Source organism: Squalius cephalus, assembly GCF_949319135.1.
Source record: "Squalius cephalus genome assembly, chromosome: 22".
Lineage (NCBI taxonomy): Eukaryota > Metazoa > Chordata > Actinopteri > Cypriniformes > Leuciscidae > Squalius > Squalius cephalus.
In genome coordinates this window covers 23,454,824-23,474,935 of record NC_137143.1, presented here as the reverse complement: position 1 = coordinate 23,474,935, position 20,112 = coordinate 23,454,824, and the positions used below count along the sequence as shown (strand labels likewise).

At 37.6% G+C, this 20,112-nt stretch overlaps 2 protein-coding genes across 2 annotated transcripts in view; one reads left to right on the top strand and one right to left on the bottom strand.

The window, feature by feature from the left end:
• Window positions 1-20,112, bottom strand: part of alpl (alkaline phosphatase, biomineralization associated) — a 343,644-nt gene that overhangs the window by 128,277 nt on the left and 195,255 nt on the right. The gene's annotated exons all lie outside the window — the stretch shown is intronic.
• Window positions 1,278-19,446, top strand: LOC307150320 (constitutive coactivator of PPAR-gamma-like protein 1). Its single transcript, XM_079857431.1, has 17 exons — window positions 1,278-2,903; window positions 4,267-4,513; window positions 6,051-6,133; window positions 7,306-7,434; window positions 7,881-7,971; window positions 9,374-9,438; window positions 9,529-9,773; window positions 10,232-10,316; window positions 10,434-10,655; window positions 10,743-10,914; window positions 12,200-12,449; window positions 12,620-12,734; window positions 13,896-14,105; window positions 15,123-15,315; window positions 16,575-16,716; window positions 17,197-17,293; window positions 17,931-19,446. Exons 1-17 carry the CDS (start codon window positions 2,430-2,432, stop codon window positions 18,234-18,236), a joined length of 3,126 nt encoding a protein of 1,041 aa, XP_079713557.1. The 5' UTR covers window positions 1,278-2,429; the 3' UTR covers window positions 18,237-19,446.

Sequence of the window (20,112 nt, the reverse complement as noted above, 5' to 3'; positions counted from 1 at the left end):
CTGGTGAAGACAACATGCCCCAGACAGCAAAATAGTGTCGGCCCAGATCCGGCACAGTTCTGGACCGTGTGGAATCCAAGTGTACCAGATGTGGGCCGGATCTGGGCCGACACTATGTTGCTGTCTGGGATGGTATTTGTGGAATATCTCAATTTCTGTGATTTTTTTATGCAAGTCTAAAGCAGCCACCCTTAAACCGAACCCCACGATTGTTTGTTTTGTTTAACATGTTAGTCTGGATGATGAGGCAGTGTTAAAGGTAACAAAGGGACCACTTATAATTATAACCTCAATTAATGATATAGAGTATGTTTGCATGCACAACATATGCTGATGCAAGAATAAAAGCATTACTAAATATCAGTAATGTGTAGACATTTAAAATGTAAGTGTTGCAATCAGGTTTTGCTTTCACCTTTTTTATCAGATAAAATAACATTGTTTAAGGTGTTTGGATGGTCTGTTGTTGGGTTGTTAAGAAATATCATTGTATGATTGTGCATGTAAACATACTAGATAAAGACAAAGCAGAAAGCATGATAGTTGCTGTGTAGATGTTAAAGTAATAGTTCACCCAAAAATGAAACTTTAGTCCACCCTCATGTTGTTTAAACCTGTCTTTCTGTGAAACACAGGAGAAATTCAAAACAATGACACGTTTTTTTTTTTAGTACAACAGTTTATAACAATAATGTCAAGCTCCAAAAAGGATAAAACAACAAATCTAATGAATGAATACATGAATGAATGAATCTTATGACTTATGAATGAATGATGGCTTTTAGTCTATTTCTTACTCATAGCTAGAGTAATGTAGATTAATTTGATGGTGCCTTGGTCCATTTTGGAGCTTGAGACACATTAAGTTTCTTCATTTTTCGGGTGAACTATTCTTTTTAAAGACAGTGATACAGTAACAGTCTTAAACATGACCTGTGCATTTATTTGTTGCATTCTTTCTGATGTACTCACTCAGCCAAACCTCAGACTTTAAATTGCACTTTTATAAAGCCATACTGTATACAGATTTTTGGTCATAAGTAGACAAAAATGTATGTAGATGTTGTATGTGGCACTTTTTCGTATAATAATTGAAAATGCAGTGTTTCAGCAAAATGTAAATATTTCCTAAGTACAATTGATGTTACAGTTTTTGTATACTTTGTCAATTTTTCTAGTTTTCAATATTCAGTTTTCACACAGTAGGAATGTAGAATTCTCTGTTTTTTTCAGTTGTCTGTGAAACGATTTCTTTTCGACACAAATAAAATTTTCTGTCTGTATAATATATGTACTGAGACATTTCTCAAAATATATTCTTTCACAGAAGAAAGTCATACAGATTTGAAATGACAGAAGGGAGTTGACAGAATTTTTTTTTTTTTAGCACACCGTTAAGGGACATTTAAAGTTATCTGGCTGTTTTGAATGAAAAGAAATCAAATGACAGATTACCAGTGTGGTAGATCGAATTAGATCATATCTTATCACCAATGTGTGCCAAATTATCTGCTTCTAATGAGAAACGTCTGGCTTCTTATGTACAAAAATAAATAACGCATTGGCGCCCTCTATCGATTGAACCTTGAAAAACGTTTAATTTTCCTGTAACCAGGGACCCAAACCAGACCCTCAGCCAACAGATGGACCCCCAGTATTAAAAAAGCTATTCATTAACTTTAAGAACATTAACAGTTATTAATGTATTATATAATTCACTTTAGATTCTAGATCTAACGAATAGTAAAACTATAGTCACAACTGAAATTATGCCCGTTACCGTAGCAAATACATCTGATTTAGGAACCATAGAGCCCTATAGAAGTCAATAGCAAATTACATTAGTGTAATTTGTGTATAGTATAATATAGCATATTAATAGTGTTCGTACCCTATACACGTTATTTATTCCTACTATTTACATAGTATTACATACTATTAACATAGTAGGAATAGTTATTGCTAAAATGTTGAACTTAATATATTTGTAATATATTATGAGACGTTTTATATTAGCAAGAGTATCATAACATGCAACAGTTCTCCTCCACGAGAACCGCGCCCACTGAACTCCAGACTCCTCCTCCGGTGTGACTGACTGTACGTGCCCTGCGTCGCTCCTCTCCTGTCTTTCCTACTCACCAGATACATCCAGACCGCAGACATGGCTCCATAAGGGTGCACATGGCGGCAAGCAGCCATGAACCAAAAAACAACTCACCAAAAACTACAGATGCATCTCCGATTTGATTGATTTTCGATTGATCAACTATCACATCCGCCGCAATATTCTTCAATCCGGTTTTCAGCATTCGGGAGAGGCTGCTTGCTTGCAACTCTCTCTCGCTCTGTCTCCATTTCCTCCAGATAATTTTACGTTCTTATTTAACCCGAAATAACAGTAGATATCATATTATAAAACTACAGTCATGGGTGTGCAGGGTTTCCAGGAATACATTGAGAAGCATTGCCCCAATGCCGTGGTGCCAGTGGAGCTCCAGAAGCTCGCCCGGGGTAGTCTAGTCGGCGGCGGCCGGCAGAGACCCCCTCAAACTCCGCTCCGGCTGCTGGTTGACGCCGAGAACTGCCTGCACCGGCTCTACGGCGGCTTCTACACCGACTGGGTGAGCGGAGGCCAGTGGAACCACATGCTTGGGTACCTCGCAGCCCTCGCCAAAGCCTGTTTCAACGGCAACATCGAGCTGCTAGTGTGCTTCAATGGCGCCCTGGAGAAAGGCCGTCTCCACGAGTGGGTCAAGCGACAGGTGAACGAGAGGCAGACCGCCCAGCAGATCGTCAGCCATATCCAGAACAAGGGAACCCCACCGCCCAAGGTCTGGTTCCTGCCCCCGGTGTGCATGGCCCACTGCATCCGCCTGGCGCTCCTCAGGTTCCACATCGGGGTGAGTAGCGGCAGATGCTCGGGGTGTTTTTGACATATGCTGCCATTAGCTTAGCAGAACCAGACCCAGATCAAGTGATCAAGCAAGTGCTCGTCTTACATGACAGTGGGTTTGCAGCTAGCAGGTGGCCTAGACTTATATCGTGTTGTTGTGTATCCAGTTTAACAAAAACAGTCAAATATTGTTTGCTTGTCTTAGCTGATTTAAGCTGGTCTCAGAGTCTGGCTTAGCTGAAAAGTTTCCAAAACCAGTCAGTAGACCAAGGGAAGGTAATCAAACTAGACTGACAGTGAAACAGTATTCTTCAAATATGAATAAAGCTCTACCTTGGTTTACATGTTGCATTCATTCATATACACAAACATGTCAGAACCAAGATTTTCTGCTGGTTTAATATTTCACCCTGCTTGAAGAGCTGAAAACTGCCCAAAACTTCTCAGTTTTAATCAGTTAAGGCTGGTTTTCAGCAAGCATCCAACTTGTTGGAACATAAATACATTGGTTTGGTGTGCAGGGTCTTGGACACACATCTGCAGGACTGGTTGTATCTGATCAGATCTCATTTCCACAGGCATTGGGTGAACACAGAGAAACCTCAGAATAGAAGAAAAACATGCATTTATGTATGAATGCAGAAATGAAGCGATGTTAGTAGTAGGTCGTGCTGGCAAAAGGAAGCGCCACCTCTTCTTTTCTGTGATTGGTTGTTGCGTCACACTTTTGTGACACAGAAATAGTAAGCACTGCTCTGTGATTGGCTGCACGCTCTCTTGCGTCACTTCTGCTGAGATTTAGCAGCAGTACAGGCTGTGACTAAGTTTATGGGCCCTGTTCTGAGAAGAGAGACATGACTTACTAGATTCTTGCCCATAAACACTTTTGTTTGCATTTAGTTATTTTTTTTTTTTTAGGTTACTTTCAGCAAAAGTTTTTAAATGTATGTAATATGGATTGTTAGCATGGATAATTATACTACTGGGATTTTTATCTACCGGTACTTATCTCCTGTACTCATAAACATTGGATCAATTCTGAAACGGAAATGTGGGCCAGGATGTGTGCAATGTGATGGATTTAAAAATGTATTTGTTCACGAGTCATGCCTTGTTTTCCTGTCGAGTAAAGGCCACAGAACATCCTGTTGCTCAATGTATAGTTTTAAAATTCACATCACAGCCCAGAATCATCTCATCATTGATTCTTTCAAATAGTGCTAATCGATTAAAGCATTTGACAGAGAAGCCATTATGTGATGCAATTAGAAATAACATTTCCTAGACTAGAAATCTGTGAAACCCTGCAGTATAGTCAATTTGTTTTCTTTCTTCTAATGAGCCTTTCTGTAATTTGCTTCCTCACTCAGGTTGTCCAGACCATCGAGGATCATCACCAGGAAGTGATTGCCTTATTTAGAGAAAATGGGTTCCATGGCCTGGTTGCCTATGATTCTGATTACGCCCTGTGCAACATCCCGTACTACTTCAGTGCCCATGCTCTCAAACTCAGCCGCAACGGCAAAAGCCTCACCACCAGCCAATACCTGATGCACGAAGTTGCCAAGCAACTTAATCTCAATCCAAATCGTTTTGTCATTTTCGCTTCACTTTTAGGTAGGTTTGTAGGATTGCCAAGCAAGTTTCACTACAACATGACACCTACACTAACCCTAATGCATGTTCTTAGTCTTATTGTGAATGTTTTTCCAAAGACAAAATGGTTTGTCTTTATAATATTTATTCCATCTAATCTAATCAAGTCCTACATTACTTTTGTACAAAGTTTGGGGTCTAGTTTCTTTTTTTAAGTACCCCTATTATGCTTTTTTGAGTATAACCTTTCATGCAGTGTGTAAAGTAGCTGTTTGCTGGATGTAAAAGGTCTGCAAAGTCTTAAAGATCAAACTGCACAAATAAAGTTGTTGCCTCCTAAAAGAAAGAATCGATTCTGAATTGCCGACGTGAACCGTCAGCAATTCCGGCCTCACTTCCTGTTACTTACTTACTTAACAATGTAACAAATTTGCACAATGCCAGCTTATGGCTAATGCCAGTCTTCATTGGCTGGCCTCGAACAAACTCTACTTTGACCCGACTTCAGACACTGTAGTTGTAGCCGAGGCCTGGAAGAGTTTGGTTCATGTTGTCGAGAAGAGGCTGTTTTCAGCTCTACAAATCCAAAAAGGATGAGGACTCTCACTCGAATTGATACGGAAAAACTGACGCCATAGTTACAGTCCGTGTCACTGTGCAAACAAGGAAGATCCAGCGCTGAAATTAAGATATGGGAAGAGACCTTATTCACAGCAGCGCCATCTTTGATTTGAAACTGGAATAATAGCGAGGCTGAGAGGGATAGACTGATCCCTTCAGTGGGTTGTACTACTCTTTAATGAGTCTTTGGATTGTTCTGCTGATGAAACACTGCAAAAATATGTTTCCAAGAAAATTCAGTTGACAAAAAAACTCACGACAATATGAGCTGTGGAAAATTATAAGTGATCTGGGAGCTTTATACACCCCTTTTTTTTTTTTTATACAGTGGATGCCATTGAAAACACAGTAAGTCTATCCCTCACTTTCAAACCTGTCATGACGCTGCTCTGAATAAGTTCTATAGACGTTTTGTTTCCCATAAACATGCTGTAAGTGGTAGACCAACAACAATAGACCAATCAGAGAAGAGTAAGCTCTTGGAGAGGAGGGGTTTAGAAAGACCGAATCTTCGAATGAACCGTTTTCAGACTCTGAGAAATTAGGTAATGTATATAATGAGAAGATTAAAGTGTTTTTTTTGTTGTTGTTTTTTTACCATGAATGCATGTAAACCTATTGTAGGAGACCTCTAAAACAAAATTAGGGATCTTTAAAATGGCTTAATAGTGGCACTTTAAAAAAAAAAAGTTTTATTCAGCAACGGTGCATTAAATTTATCAAAAGTGATAGTAAATACATAATTTTTTTTAGCTTTCCATTTTCCAAAGGAAAAAAAACGTAGAAATAATTGCTCAAATGTTATCAATATTGTCACAAATCATTCAATTTCATGGCTGAAAAATGTTTTACAGCTGCAATAAAAACAAAAAAAAAGTGTAAAAAGTTAGTACTTCTGCGATACATGATCATATAAAACTTGATGCTGTTTTTGAAGGTAATCACATACTGCCTGATGAAGACTTGGCTGCCTTTCACTGGAGTTTACTTGGTCCTGAGCACCCTTTAGCATCATTGAAGGTAAAGCCACTTAATACATTTTTATGTTATTTATTTTGTCTTGGTCTGCATATATTCACTTATCATTTAGCTGTGTTCATTAATACTTAGCACTTAAGCTAAATAGCTAACATTTTTAGCAAACATGCATTCAGACTGGCTCCATTCTGGTATGCTTGTTGAATATCCTGTTTTACTCACAAATACGTTATGTAATAGAAGTAAATGTGTTGTGTAGAACAATTTAAATACTTCAGGTTTTTCTATATTGACCAGTAAATGTTTAGCCCTTGGTTTCACAGACAAGCCTCAAGCCTATAGTCCCAGACTAAAATGCATGTTTTAACTGAAAGTAACTTGCACTGACATATCTTAAAAATATATCAGTGCCATGTTTTTTCTAGATGCACACCAGTAATGTATTTTTTTCCCAATGCACATTTATAAAAGCTACTTAAATGTCCTAATTGAACTATATCTAATCCTGGCTTAATCTAAACCCTGTCTGTGAAACCAGGCCTAAATGTTGCAAAAAATAAGACTCCAGTTCTCATTAGATTTCCTCAGTTACAAGCCACTGCGATCAGTTTCCTTGACAACGAGATTGATATGAAGTCTGGAAAATAACTTATCAGGACCATGCAAAATCACTTCAGCATTGTCCTCAACGTGTACTCTTTTGGTTGAAATACTCAGTCTTTGAATCTCGCCCAAGCAAATCAACTACTGCGACTATAAATGAAAGAGTTAAGCTGAGGAATGGCTCCATGCGTAACCTTCTGTTATCTTCTCTTTTCAACTTGTTACTGTTGCTTGACAGATGGCTTTATTGATTCGCTGTGAGCTAGAATAGAGTGGGCTTTACTCGATTTTAACACCTGACTTGGAGATCCACGCGTGCTTAGTCACTTTTTGTCGCTATCATTCTTGACTTATGTTTGTGTATGTCTGTGTTTGGGTCTATCTATATTTAGTAATTACTTGGTGGTTATTGTAAAAAAAAGGCATTTCTTTTTATTATTTTTAGCAGTTTATGATTTCCATTGTCAATTAAGCTTGATTAACCTAATATCTGTGTGTTTGTACACGTATCGGATTGTACCCAGTCAGATATGTACTCCTATGATGCCCATCACATTTTAAGCAGAAGGAGCTTTTGCTGGGGGTGTGATGGGTTGTTTTCTCTGACCCAGGTCCGCGCGCACCAACTCGTCCTTCCTCCATGTGATGTCGTCATAAGAGCCGTGGCAGACTATGTCCGCAACCTACAGGATGTCCATGATCTGGACACAATCACTAAAGACATATTCAAGCACTCTCAGGTAAGCTAAGGCATCATTGTAGCACCTTTAAAAGGATAGTTCGCCCAAAAATGAAAATGATGTAGGGCTGCACAATTGATTAGAATAAAGGTAACTATACAATCAAGCTTTAAAAACACATTTGAAATCACAAATACAATTTTTATCAGAAGATTCACAGTTATATTTTCCCCCAAATCACGCAGCCCTACCTTCATGTTGTTGTCATGACTTTTAGAACACAAAAAGACATTTGAAGAACGTTTTGGCTATTTTTGTCCATGCAATGAAAGTCAATGGGGTCCAAAACAACAAATTGTTTATTTTTTTCAAAATATCGTTTGTGTGCCACAGAATAAAGTTAACCAGGATGAGAACACATGGGGGAAAGTAAACGATTAAATGTTATGCCTTTAATACAAATAATTATGGACCATGTGTGTTAATTCTGTGGTTTTGCATTCTAGTCCAGAACCGATGACAAAGTTGTCCGTTTCAAAAAAGCAGTGGAGTATTACGCCAATGCCAGCAAGCCCCCTTACTTCCCCCCCTATTTAGGTAAGATTATCTATATTTTTGATTTTGTCTTCCACTGAACGTCATTTGTTCCTGTTGGTTCGTGCTTGTTAAATTTTTGGAGCAGCATGTCTTCTAATGCTTGCTTGGTGTTATGTTTTCCTGTCTGTGTTTGAGGCCAGGTTTTAGAGGCACGCTCTGTCTCTTTCTTAACCACCTCTCTCGGTCTCAGCCCTCACAGTAATGTGAGAAATTTTCCCACTTGCCTCGGACCTTGTGTGCACTTGGAATGGCTGCTGTGCCCTGTGCATACAAATAGGCTTCTTTAGAAAGGACTCTTGCACAGAGAGCTGCTAGTCTGGAGAAACTCTCCTCTGCTCGCCTGAAAACTTTCAACAGCTCCATTGAAACGGTGTCAATTGAATAGTTATGAGACGAGAGGAGAATTCGATTCGACATCTTCCAATTAGTTAGAGCATGTTTGACAAATTAGAGGGGTTGTCTTGTAGAATTATAATACAGTCTTTTCCGAATTCAGACAGGTCAACTTTTTGCATGATTTTTAATGTTCTGATGCTGTCAGAATGTTATGGAAGCTTATTTCTGCCATGGAATAATAAAATAAAAGGTAATTGTGGCTTTTACCTCGCATTTTTGACCCCCCCCCCCCCATTAATAGAGATTATGCCCATAGAGAGTTTAATCTCACTATTCAGACTTGTTTCTCGCAATGCTCAGAATTGAGAAATAGTTTAGAACTGAGAGATATAAACGTGAAATTCCAAGAGAAAAAAGTTTGCGAGATGTTAACTCAGATTTCAAAGGAAAAAAAATAAGAATTGCAAGATGTAAACTCGCAATTATATGTTTATAACTTTCAATTGCAAGATGTTAATTAGGAATTCAAGTCATAATTGTATGATAAAAAGTCGCAGTTACCCTTTTATATCTTACAGATTATATCTTACAATTTGGATTTTGAATTTTAAGATATAAACTCAGAATTCTGAGGGAAATAAGTCTGAATTGCAAGTTTGAAACTCTACAATTCTGAGGTAAAATATCAATTTGCGATATGTAAACTTGCAATTATGAGTTTATTACTTGACTAAAAATGTCAGAATTGTGTGATTTAAAAAAAAAAGTTGCAATTACCTTTTTTTCCCTGGTGGAAACTAGCTTGCATAGAATGGTATGGGCAGGACTGCAAGAGCTGTATTTCATAAACCTCAATGCATCTCTGTGCCTACACACATTTTGAATGCATCAAGGTCAGTTTCTAGGGTGGGTGGATGTGCGGTATAACAAGAATCTCAGTAAGGGATTTTTAGTCTTTTCTCAGTATGGCTGTTTTTCTTTCCAAGTTCCTCTACTTTTTTTCCCCCCCTGTTTTTGCTCCAGAGATTGAACCAGATTTTTTTTTGTTACACTTGTATGCCTGCAGTCAGACCAAATCAGATGGGAGTGCCAGCAGCACCGCAGATGCTTAACATTCCAGGCAAACCTGGGGTGAGTACCATTTCACCATTATTGCCCATCCTGAATGACTCGCGCTCACTCATCACACTGACAAATACATGTTTTCGTTCATTCCCTTAGGTCCAGCATGGCTATTCCGGCCCTCCGTTGGCCGAGCCTGTCCATGAGGCGGACCTGTCGGGTAAAGGGCTCATAGAACAGAACAGCTACAGCAACATTCCTAGTGACGGGAAGGAGCACACGCCGCTCTACGAGAGGTTGTCCCCCATTAACCCTGCTCACAACCACACAGACCCGGCCTTCTTCACCATGTCGTCCACATCCTCGTCCTCAGAAAACGAGGAAAACACAGGCTCCACTGCCAAGTGAGTAATTGAGAACTTTTCAAAAGACAGTTTTGTGGGAGTTCTGTGTTTTGATGCTTACTACTATTATTTCTGCTACGGAAACTGTATCAGCTGATACTATTTTTTATTTTTTTTATTTATGGTTTATTATTTATATATATACACTGTTGATATTGGATATTTTACCAGTAAAAGGACAAAAGTAAAATAAGATAAATGTTATCTTTAGAAATTACAAAATGAATGTCAAATGTTTGTACCATACATTATAATGTTGTGATGCCTAAATTCACTTGTAGTATTTAAACTATGGATTCAAATGTTTAGTGAAATAATTTTTTTTTTTTTACAAATTTGTTTAGACAAAATAATGTAGAATTTTAATATTGGCCATTAATTTGTTAGCAGGCATATATATCAGCTTATTGGTACCCGACGAAATTAATATCATTGCATCCTTTCGTTCTCAAATGTAGCCATGTAAGTGACCATAAGGGATGGGACAAACAGAGAAACCAAATGGACAATATCCCAGAAGGAGACCATGGGGACCAAAATAAAGTAGGTCTACTTTTTAGCTTTATATGTCAAAATATGATATCCTTGTTTAAAGATAATATATAATCTCGATGCAATAATTTTATATCCATTTAGTGAAGTCTTTGATTTCTCTTTTAGTCTGATCCATCTGTGACCTCCCCTGTAAACCAAGGCCTGGTGGTCAGAGGTCACGTTGGGGTCAATGCCCAGATTCCATCCCTCCTCTCGATGCCAACAAGAAATCACATGGATATTACTACTCCCCCTTTACCAATGGTGGCACCAGAGGTGCTACGAGTCGCCGAGCACAGACACAAAAAGGGCCTCATGTACCCGTACATCTACCATGTTCTTACCAAGGTCAACCTTTAGTTACTAGCATCTCAACTGTAACTATTCCTTATTAAACTGTTATGATTGATGGTGTTTGATGGTGTTTTTTTGCAGGGTGAGCTAAAGTTATCTGTCACCATTGAGGATGAAGCTAACAAAGACCTGCCCTCTGCGGTGCAGCTGTACCGGCCAATCCGTCAGTATGTTTACGGGGTGCTCTTCAGCCTGGCCGAGGCCAAAAAGAAGGCAGAGAGACTCGCCATGAGGAGAAATCGCCTCCCGGATTGTGAGTAACAGAACTAAACATCTTATTTGCAACAGTCAAGAAATAAGGAAAGATTTGTCTGTGGTTCCAGAGTATTTAAAAAAAAAAAAAAAAAAATCTAAATCTATGTAACAACACCAGTTTTATGCGTCTTTGAAGTACCATCAAAATTTTATAAGCTATTAGCAATTTGGCAAATACAAATGACAGATTACGGAGAAAACTTTGTTCACAAATATTAATATTCTATTGCTAACATTATTAGCCAACCTTTTTGGAACAAACAGTAATTAATATTCATAAGCTAGACCTTTACCAATTATTCCAAAAAAGCCAACATTTTGGAAATAATTCAAAATAAATGTCATCTTCCCTATACTAACGGTATTATTCAGAAGTTCCAATAATAGATGTTTATAAAAAGGCAAAAATGTAGAATTCCAAAATAAAAGATTTTATATAGTTATTGGAATGTTGAAATTAAAAATAAATAAATGGAATTTTCAGCTTAAATAAATACTCAAACTTGGGATGAATTTGCATTGATTTATAAAGTCATAATATAGAAATTTCTAAATTTCACAAATTTTTATCTAAATCAGTTTATAATTCTGCTGATGTTGTTCAATACTGATACATGTTCCTGAATTGTTAATTGAATATTGAAAAATGTGTATTTGATCAGATCGGTTGGTCTAACGTTCCAGTATTCAGACGTACTTGAAATTGTTAGTTCCCAACCCTACTGTTATTGCCTGAAATCTCTCCAGAGGCCTGTTGATGGCTGATCCAATTACTCACAGAGTAGTGCACTTGAGTGTTGACATTAGCTTGTTATTCTTGGTCGTATGCAGGCAAATTATTTTTTTTAATAATTAGCATCATTCAAGAATTAACATTAGCTCTTTTAATGCTGACGTCTTTTTTCCCTCAGTGGAAACAGTAACACTCAATTATTCAAAAGTATTTTATTCAATTAGAGAAAATCCTGTCAAGGCAGACCTACTAAGAGCTCTGGGATTAACAATGTATGTCTCCATTGAACTAGGGGAAAATAAATGGCTAAATTCTTAGTGAAAAAAACTGCATTACCCATGATCCACCAATAAGAGAATATTTGGCTATTTTCCTATATATTCAAATATTACATTTGTATGTTCACACTCAATATTTTTAGATGTCTTTGCCAAGTTTTTTAAATGTTCGATTACATGCTATGTTGTCAAACATCATGTTAAGCTAATTAGTTCTTGATGTTTTGTCACATCTGCAGACTAAATAGTATTTCTGTTTTGTGACATTGTAGATCCAACAGTGATAATAAAAGAATGGGCTGCTTACAAAGGCAAATCTCCACACACCCCTGAACTAGTGGAAGCACTTCCCTTTCGGGAGTGGACCTGCCCAAACCTAAAGAAACTCTGGCTGGGCAAGGCAGTGGAGGACAAGAACCGGAGGATGAGGGCTTTTTTGGCCTGCATGAGGTCGGACACTCCAGCTATGCTGAACCCTGCCAATGTCCCCACACCACTCATGGTGCTCTGTTGCGTACTACGGTAAGCATCTAAACACAGTTTCTATTTCTAAAGTCTTGGAAGACATAAAAAAAACATGGTATTTAAATGCTTTCCCACAGATTACAAATGGCTTAAACCATTGCAGTAAGGGCCTTCAGTATCAGCTCTTGTTTATTTGTAATATTTCACTCCTTTGTGTTTTAATTCAGGTTTATGTTACAATGGCCAGGAGTAAGAATTTTGCGTCGTAACGAACTTGACGCTTTCCTAGCTCAAGCACTTTCTCCTAAACTTTATGAGCCTGACCAGCTGCAGGACCTGAAGGTGATTTATGTGGAGAATGTTGCACGAGGAGCGTCCAGAGAATACCCATAAACCCACATTAAAGGCCTGTTCACATCAAGGCATATGCAACAGAACGACATGAAAGAAAAATATTCACATAAAATGCTGTGCGCAAATTATTCGCACAGAGCCTAATGACAAATATGTTATCTCTAAAAGAAAAGTTTGGATAACTTTTGTCATACAAACGTGAGAAGCAAAAGTTAGAATATCTGCAGATAATTGTTTGTATGCAAAGCTATTTGTGCTGAGCATGAGAACACATTTGGATTTCTTAAAAAAAATTGTACTTGAATGAATTGTTTGGCATCCAAAAAAGAAAGGACAAAATATTCAAAAATAATTTTTTGCTTTTTATGATTTGTTTTAAGTATGGATACCTGAACACATTTTTTGGCATCCGAACTAAGTGTTTTAGTGTTAAAATAAGTAAATAATCTGTGAAGGAGTTTATGGATAAATGAATACATTTGTTTTAAAGCTTGTGTATGTGTTTCACATTTATATTTGGTTTGAACCGGCTCTGGTTTATCCAGTTTAATTAATAATCTGATATGTGTTTACATGTTGATGTATTTCAAGCAAATAGCCAGTTGCGTTTCAAAAAGTGAGGTTTTAAGTATTTTTCTGGACACTTCTATTTTGTAAGAACGCTTGCCAGGCTGATCGGCCTTGATGCTTTTGTGAAAGCATGTTTTCATCTGATAGTCGGTTTTGCGGGAAAAGACATGGCATTTGAGCAACTTGAGTGCTAGGAATGTGGTCTTTTTGTGTAGATGGTTTACTTGCCTGGCTGAGCTGCTTTTTTCCCCTGCTCTGTTGCTGTGAGCTCATAAAAACACGTGAACCATCCACACCTGCTGTGCTGTGTCGTGTTTGTCCATGTCTGTCAGCTCTGTCGATCTATGCGCGCTTTTTGCTTCGCTGCTGCCTTTGCTGGTTGCTCTCGCTGGCTGTTCGTGGATTGGCTGGTGTGGTTTGTGCATTAGTCTATATGTATGGATAGACTATGATTCGTTCATGCTTGCTTTGTGCTTTTGGCTGAGGGAGGAGGGGGTTGTAATCTGCTGGGTGGTTTAGCATGTTGCTTATTTAACCTTAAGAGCTTTGTTTAACTGTCACTGCATCTGTCGCCTCCAGATTGATAACCTGGATCCACGCGGCGTTCAGGTGGCTGCTCTTTTTATGAGTGGAGTGGATATGGCGCTGTTTGCCAATGACGTGTGCGGGCAGCCCATTCCCTGGGAACACTGCTGTCCATGGATGTACTTTGACGGCAAGCTGCTACAGAGTAAACTCATCCGGGCCAACAGAGACAAGGCCCCTCTCATTGACCTCTGCGACGGTCAGGTATAATTGGCATGGCAACACTGTTTTGTTTTTTCCATGCGTGAAAGTTTAAGTCACATGATTTACAGACAGAACGACTTAACTGACCTTAAACTGACACACCAGATTACAGCAGAAAAGATTGATGATAGGACTGTGTGCTAGGGATTGATTGAAGCTAATTTTTCTTGAAACTAATTTGTCAGTACAAAACCAGAACCAACAAAACTTTTTGATACTAAATTGACACCTGAGGCTGCAAATAAACAATCTTGGGTGACTGAAGAAATTAAACTAGCATTTTGTAATTCCATGTCAATAATTTGGGGTTGTGTTTGTAGTTAATGCATTTTTTCTTTCTTTCTTTTATTCAGCAAGGGCACATTAAATTGATCTATTTCAAATTAATTTTCTATTCATCAAAGAATCCTGAAAATAAATCACACTTTAAAGTATATTGAAATTTTCACAATATTCACAAAGATTTCACAATATTACAGTTAACTGTATTTATATTAAATAAATGTAGCCGTTATGAGCATAAGAGATTTCTTACAAAATCATTTTAAAAATCTTGCTGACCCCAAACTTTTGAATGGTAGTGTATATATCAAATGCATTAAAATGTATGAAATATTAAGACATCAACCAGAGGTGCTGACATATTCTATATTTGCAAACACTGAACCCAAACAAAACCTATAATAATATATAAATTATATCACAAATATACCTTTCTCTACTTTTAAATGTTTAACAAAGATGTTTTTGAGCTTGCAGTCTGTAGTGAACTTTAATTTATGGTTCCGTAGCTCACTGTAATTCATTGTTTGCACAATACATACTGACTTATTTGTTAATCTTTAATCCACAGAATTGAAGGTGTAAACTGATGTATGGTTTAAGTAAACTTTTAATGTGAAATCTTATTTCACATTAAGTTTTTTCTATAATGTAAGGACGAAATTGTAAGTCTGCGATTGCAATCCAGAGTTATAGCCAATCTAAAATGTACATGTGTCCTCTTGTTGTCTCCAGACAGAGCTAGTTGCCAAGGTGGAGAAAATGCGTCAGAGTATCCTGGAGGGTCTGAACTTCTCTCGGCCACACCAGCCCATCGCATTCCCCCCTCCACCTCCACACGCAATGCCTTTCTACCACCACAACAACAGCTTCTACCCTCCACCACCTCCTCTGCCCCCACTGCAGGCTCGAGGCAGGGGCATGCCTGGTAAGAATGATTGCTAGACTGGTTGGTAGTTCACATTTATAAACACCTTTTCATTAGTAATTGTTTTAGTAGCTTAGATGTGAAATGTTTGAACACAATAATGTTCTTTTAAAAGTAGCATGCTAATACCATGTAAGTCATGTTCATTACTAGGTAGTAAAAGTGAGGAATGAATCAATGAAGGGCTTTTCACACCACGCTTAACCCTGGTTTATGATCGTTTTAACCCGGCTTTAAAACCCCGGTGAACCCTTGTTCTTTAGAGAGCAGGATTTTTTTTCTATTTTGACCAAAAATAGGATGATGTGAGCATTATGGAGCGCTAAACTCTGACATGTAATTTGTTTTCATACTTGCTCTCGGAAAGAAAGCCCACAAGTGAGACTCATGAGTAATAAGTTCCAGGAAATCCCTAATATGGACAAAGACATCCGGCAATAGCTGTGGCTGAATAAAACGCAGATAGACATATTGCCTGATTAAACATGATGAGAATTTACGTATGATGGTTTATCTGTGTACTTAGCCATCTCTGGTATTTTCATAAGGATAATGTATATTTATAATGCAAAGCCAATTGACATAGCCTTTCTCACTGCCTATAATACTATAAAATAATGATTTTTTTCAATGATCACATGCTTTGGACAGTTACGGAAACGCATCGCATCGTATAAAAAGTAGTTTCAGCGTTTGATGGGAAAAATGTCAAATGCAGATGGAAAACGTGTCAATTGGAGTGAAGGAGAGACCGTTTCACTCTTACCATTAATAGTCTGAAAAGAGTGGTTTTGTGAACTTGGTCAACCGATTCTTTGTAAAGATCTGACACCAAGTACTGTGCATCGCTGTCATAAACACAATTAGCGGAAAAAGCTAAACCAGTTTGATTTAATCATTTAAAGCTGTAGTCTGTAACATTTTGCACTCTAGCGGTTAATAAACAGAACTGCATGCGTCTTGCGGAAGAACATTGTAGGCGGAGCTACTTCTCTCTGTTTATGTCTATGACGAGTCACGCAGTTACTGGGCCACCCCGAACCAGTCTAAAATAGTCAGAACATAAAAACGTATTATAGGTGTACCGTAGTGATTCAGGATAAGATAAAAATGCGGTTTGGAAAATGGATTCATGATGTACTTGCTCATTATATAAATTTTGTACATTTTGAACACAAAAAAAGTTACAAACTGCAGCTTTAAGGATGCAGCTTCTTCAGAGTTATTAAAGTTACGTTGTTCATTTCATTCCTCTCTAGTAGGCCTTCAAGCTATCCCTTCACAGGGTGGTAAGCTTGAGATTGCAGGCACAGTGGTGGGTCAGTGGGCCGGTAGTCGTCGTGGAAGAGGAAGAGCCTCGTTTCCCATACAGGTAGTGTCAGTTGGTGGACCAACCAGAGGGTAAGCATGAAATATCCAGACATTTTTCTTTAAATAAATGTAATGTTTGTATTTTTATCGTCTTATTCCAAAAATACATATATATTTACTTTTCTGTGCAGTACAGTTTATTTTTTAATTGACTTGCTTACTCGCTGTTTGTATTTGCCTCTGTTGCACAAATATCTGCGTTTAAATATTTTATACATGGCCCGACATTTATACCCACCAAATGCATGTGTATCAGTAAAATGGGTCCGTGCGTCAGGTCTTAAAGTGACAGCAGCCTAATATACATGCTGCCAAATTATGAGATAATATTAAAAATATTTATAATGGGAGTTTGTCCCCATGGTATTGATGTCAAAATTGTGGCCAGTGAAAATTCTGAGTGACTAGTAACTTTGGAAAACCACTAGCCACAGTGGCCGGTGGGCAAAAAAAGTTCATGTCAAGCCCTGTATAATTTTTCTTTTAAATGTATTGCCTTTCTTTGAACAGTCATCCAAGAGGTGTGATTTCTACTCCTGTTATAAGGACCTTTGGTCGAGGAACCAAATACTACAGTAGAGGGTTCAAGAGTCAGGGATCATACCAGGTGAATGTTATATTCATATCGTTTGAGTATATACACTGCTGTTCAAAAGTGTAGGATCAGTAAAACATGTTTTTAAAGAATTTCTTTTATTCAGCAAGGATGCATTAAATTGATAAAGGGACAGACATTTTTAATGTTACAAAAGATTTCTATTTCAAATAAATACTGTTCTTTTGAACTTTCTACTCATCAAATAATGCTGAGGGCATAAGAATAATAAAATGTTTCTTGAGAACCAAATCTGCATATTAGAATGATTTCTCATCATTCATGTGACACTGAAGACTGGAGTAATGATGCTGAAAATTCAGCTTTGACATCACAGGAATAAATGATATTCTAAAATGTATTCAAATAGAAAAAATATATTTTAAATTGTAATATTTCACAATATTACTTTATTTTTGATCAAATGAATTCAGCCTGGTGACCATAAGATAATTCTTTCAAAAACATAAAAGAAAAACCTACCAATCAACCTCAAAATTCGAAATGGTAGTGTATCAATTCCAGGGGTCACATGTCCTGGGACATATCTTGTGGTTATTCTTCAGAAATCAGTGATGGTGTCATTTTTATTCTTAATTTTTTACACTGATTGGATTGATGGACATGGTGCAAAATTAATTTTTAACAGAGCAAGCCTGCATATGCTGCCTCAAACAATGAAGAGATAAAAGACAGAAAGAAGCCCAAGTTGGCGACCAAAACACCACATCTGTCCTCAGAAGATGCAGCGGAGAACGGCTTGGTGGAGGGTGAAGAGGCAGACCAGCTCAGTGGGAATGAAGGGGAAAGCAGGGCTCCAAACCAACCTGAAAGTGCCTTTAGCAACGAATCTAAAATGTGCAATACTAATCCTCATTTAAATGCACTAAATGAAGACGGCGAGGGCTGCAGAGATGAAGTCCTGGGCGCCGCTGTCTTACAAGCAGAAGAGTAAACCTATTTTTATAGAGAGGGTGAAGGTTGATGGAAGGTTAAGTGTTAAGGAAGGATGGAAGGCCTACAGTCGGTGAACATTTTTTCCTCTCCGAAAGCGATAAATGAGGACTTACGAATTTTTGAAATCCCTCTTCGACGTCAGCGAGTTAAAGCCACAAGTAATGACGAGGATACCTCTCGGGAAAGCATAGATATACAAGTCAATAAATAGAGAATCTTACCAGTTTAATGATGAAAGACGGTGTTCTCCCTCGTCAATGATATTACACGTTCTAAAACTGGTTACATGAAATTATTTTACTTTCTCGATGAAATGCAGATACCGAAATACTGATTTTCATTTGCCAGTCTTTTAGTTTTTAGTAAGTTGAGATTCAAGTACCATATATATATATATATTTGCCATTGTAATTGAGTTCGTATTGTCACAGTAAATGCTTTTTTTATTGTTTGAGAACCTAAAACTCACGATTTGAAAAAGAGAAAACCAAGACATCACTGAGAGTTAACTCCTGTTTCAAATGTGCGGTTGTTTTAACATCGAGTAACTAGTATTACTACTGCATCTTAAGTTCTGATGATTTCAATATGTCATACATTAGCGGTTATAGGTAATATGTCAAGAAATGGTTCGAAAAATGAGCTCTTGGAAAAAAACACCAATGTCTCTTTCCGTGTCAGAGAAAATGCCATGCATCAGTGATCAACGATCAACGTGGTTTCTTGAATCAAACGTAGCACATTAGTACAACTGTCTCAGCTAAACTTTCTGCATGGCTCACGATAAAAAAGAAAAAGAAAAAAAGGTGTGTAGTTCTAATGCATGTTGTCCTATTTCTTCCTTCATTACAAATACCGTGCCCATCTGCAAAATTTTAAAAGGCTGATAATCAGTAATAGTCCTATAAAAGGTGTTAACTGTTAGTCAGTAACTGATTTGCGCTAACATTAAGTTTATTCTTTTTGTGATTTATTGACCTCTGTTGTATTTACTCCAACATTATCTAGCCACTTTAAATATTGTTAATCCTGGTGTACTCATCACTGTATACATTATTGTTCTCTGTTGCTGTTTTCCGCATTCATACTAGCGTACCAATCTTTGGGAAAAAAAATGGCTTTGATCTAAAATTCTTCCCCCTTTTCTTAGCTCAGAACAAGTTATGCGAAACATTCGACCCTCCCATTTGAGAGTTTAGCCTAAGCAAGTACACTTGTAATCATTTTGATGTTTACTTTAGTGTTTTCAGGACGTACTTTAAAACGAGAATCATTACTTCTCCATCTAATCCTCCTGATGCTTTTCATTGCACATTAGTGATCAGAAATATGGTGTATTCCCCTCAGTCCCCTGTCGCAAGTCTAAGTAGGTTACCTTGATGTAAGTTGATCGGAGTTTCTCCCTAACTCATGGGTTGTAAAAGAATGAACTACTGTTGGGTTTGAGTGATTGTTGATGGATTGTGGTGTGATGTATTTGAAGGAAATTGAATGCAACTTACAATGCTTAATAAAAGTCTTTATTCTTTTAGAATAATTCTCTTTGTGTGTGCGCGTGTGTTTTTAAGAGTTGACGGCTCGTGGTCTCTCAAACCTCAAACCTTTTTTCATGATTTTATAGTGTTATAGTCAAGCTTTGCATCAGCATGTGGATGTTTTCAGCCCCCTGCTGGAGAATAAACTGTCAAGTCATGTTCTTTAGTAATAGACTTTAGTTTTTGCTGCATGAAAACAGCAGTGTTTTAAAAATTGAGAACGTTTTGTAGAACATTTTTCTAATATTGGTTTATAAATGATTGACCTATTTTTTTTGCATTCTAGGAGCCAAACACTTATTTTAACTGTTAGTTTCATCTTCCTCTTTTTGTGGCTTT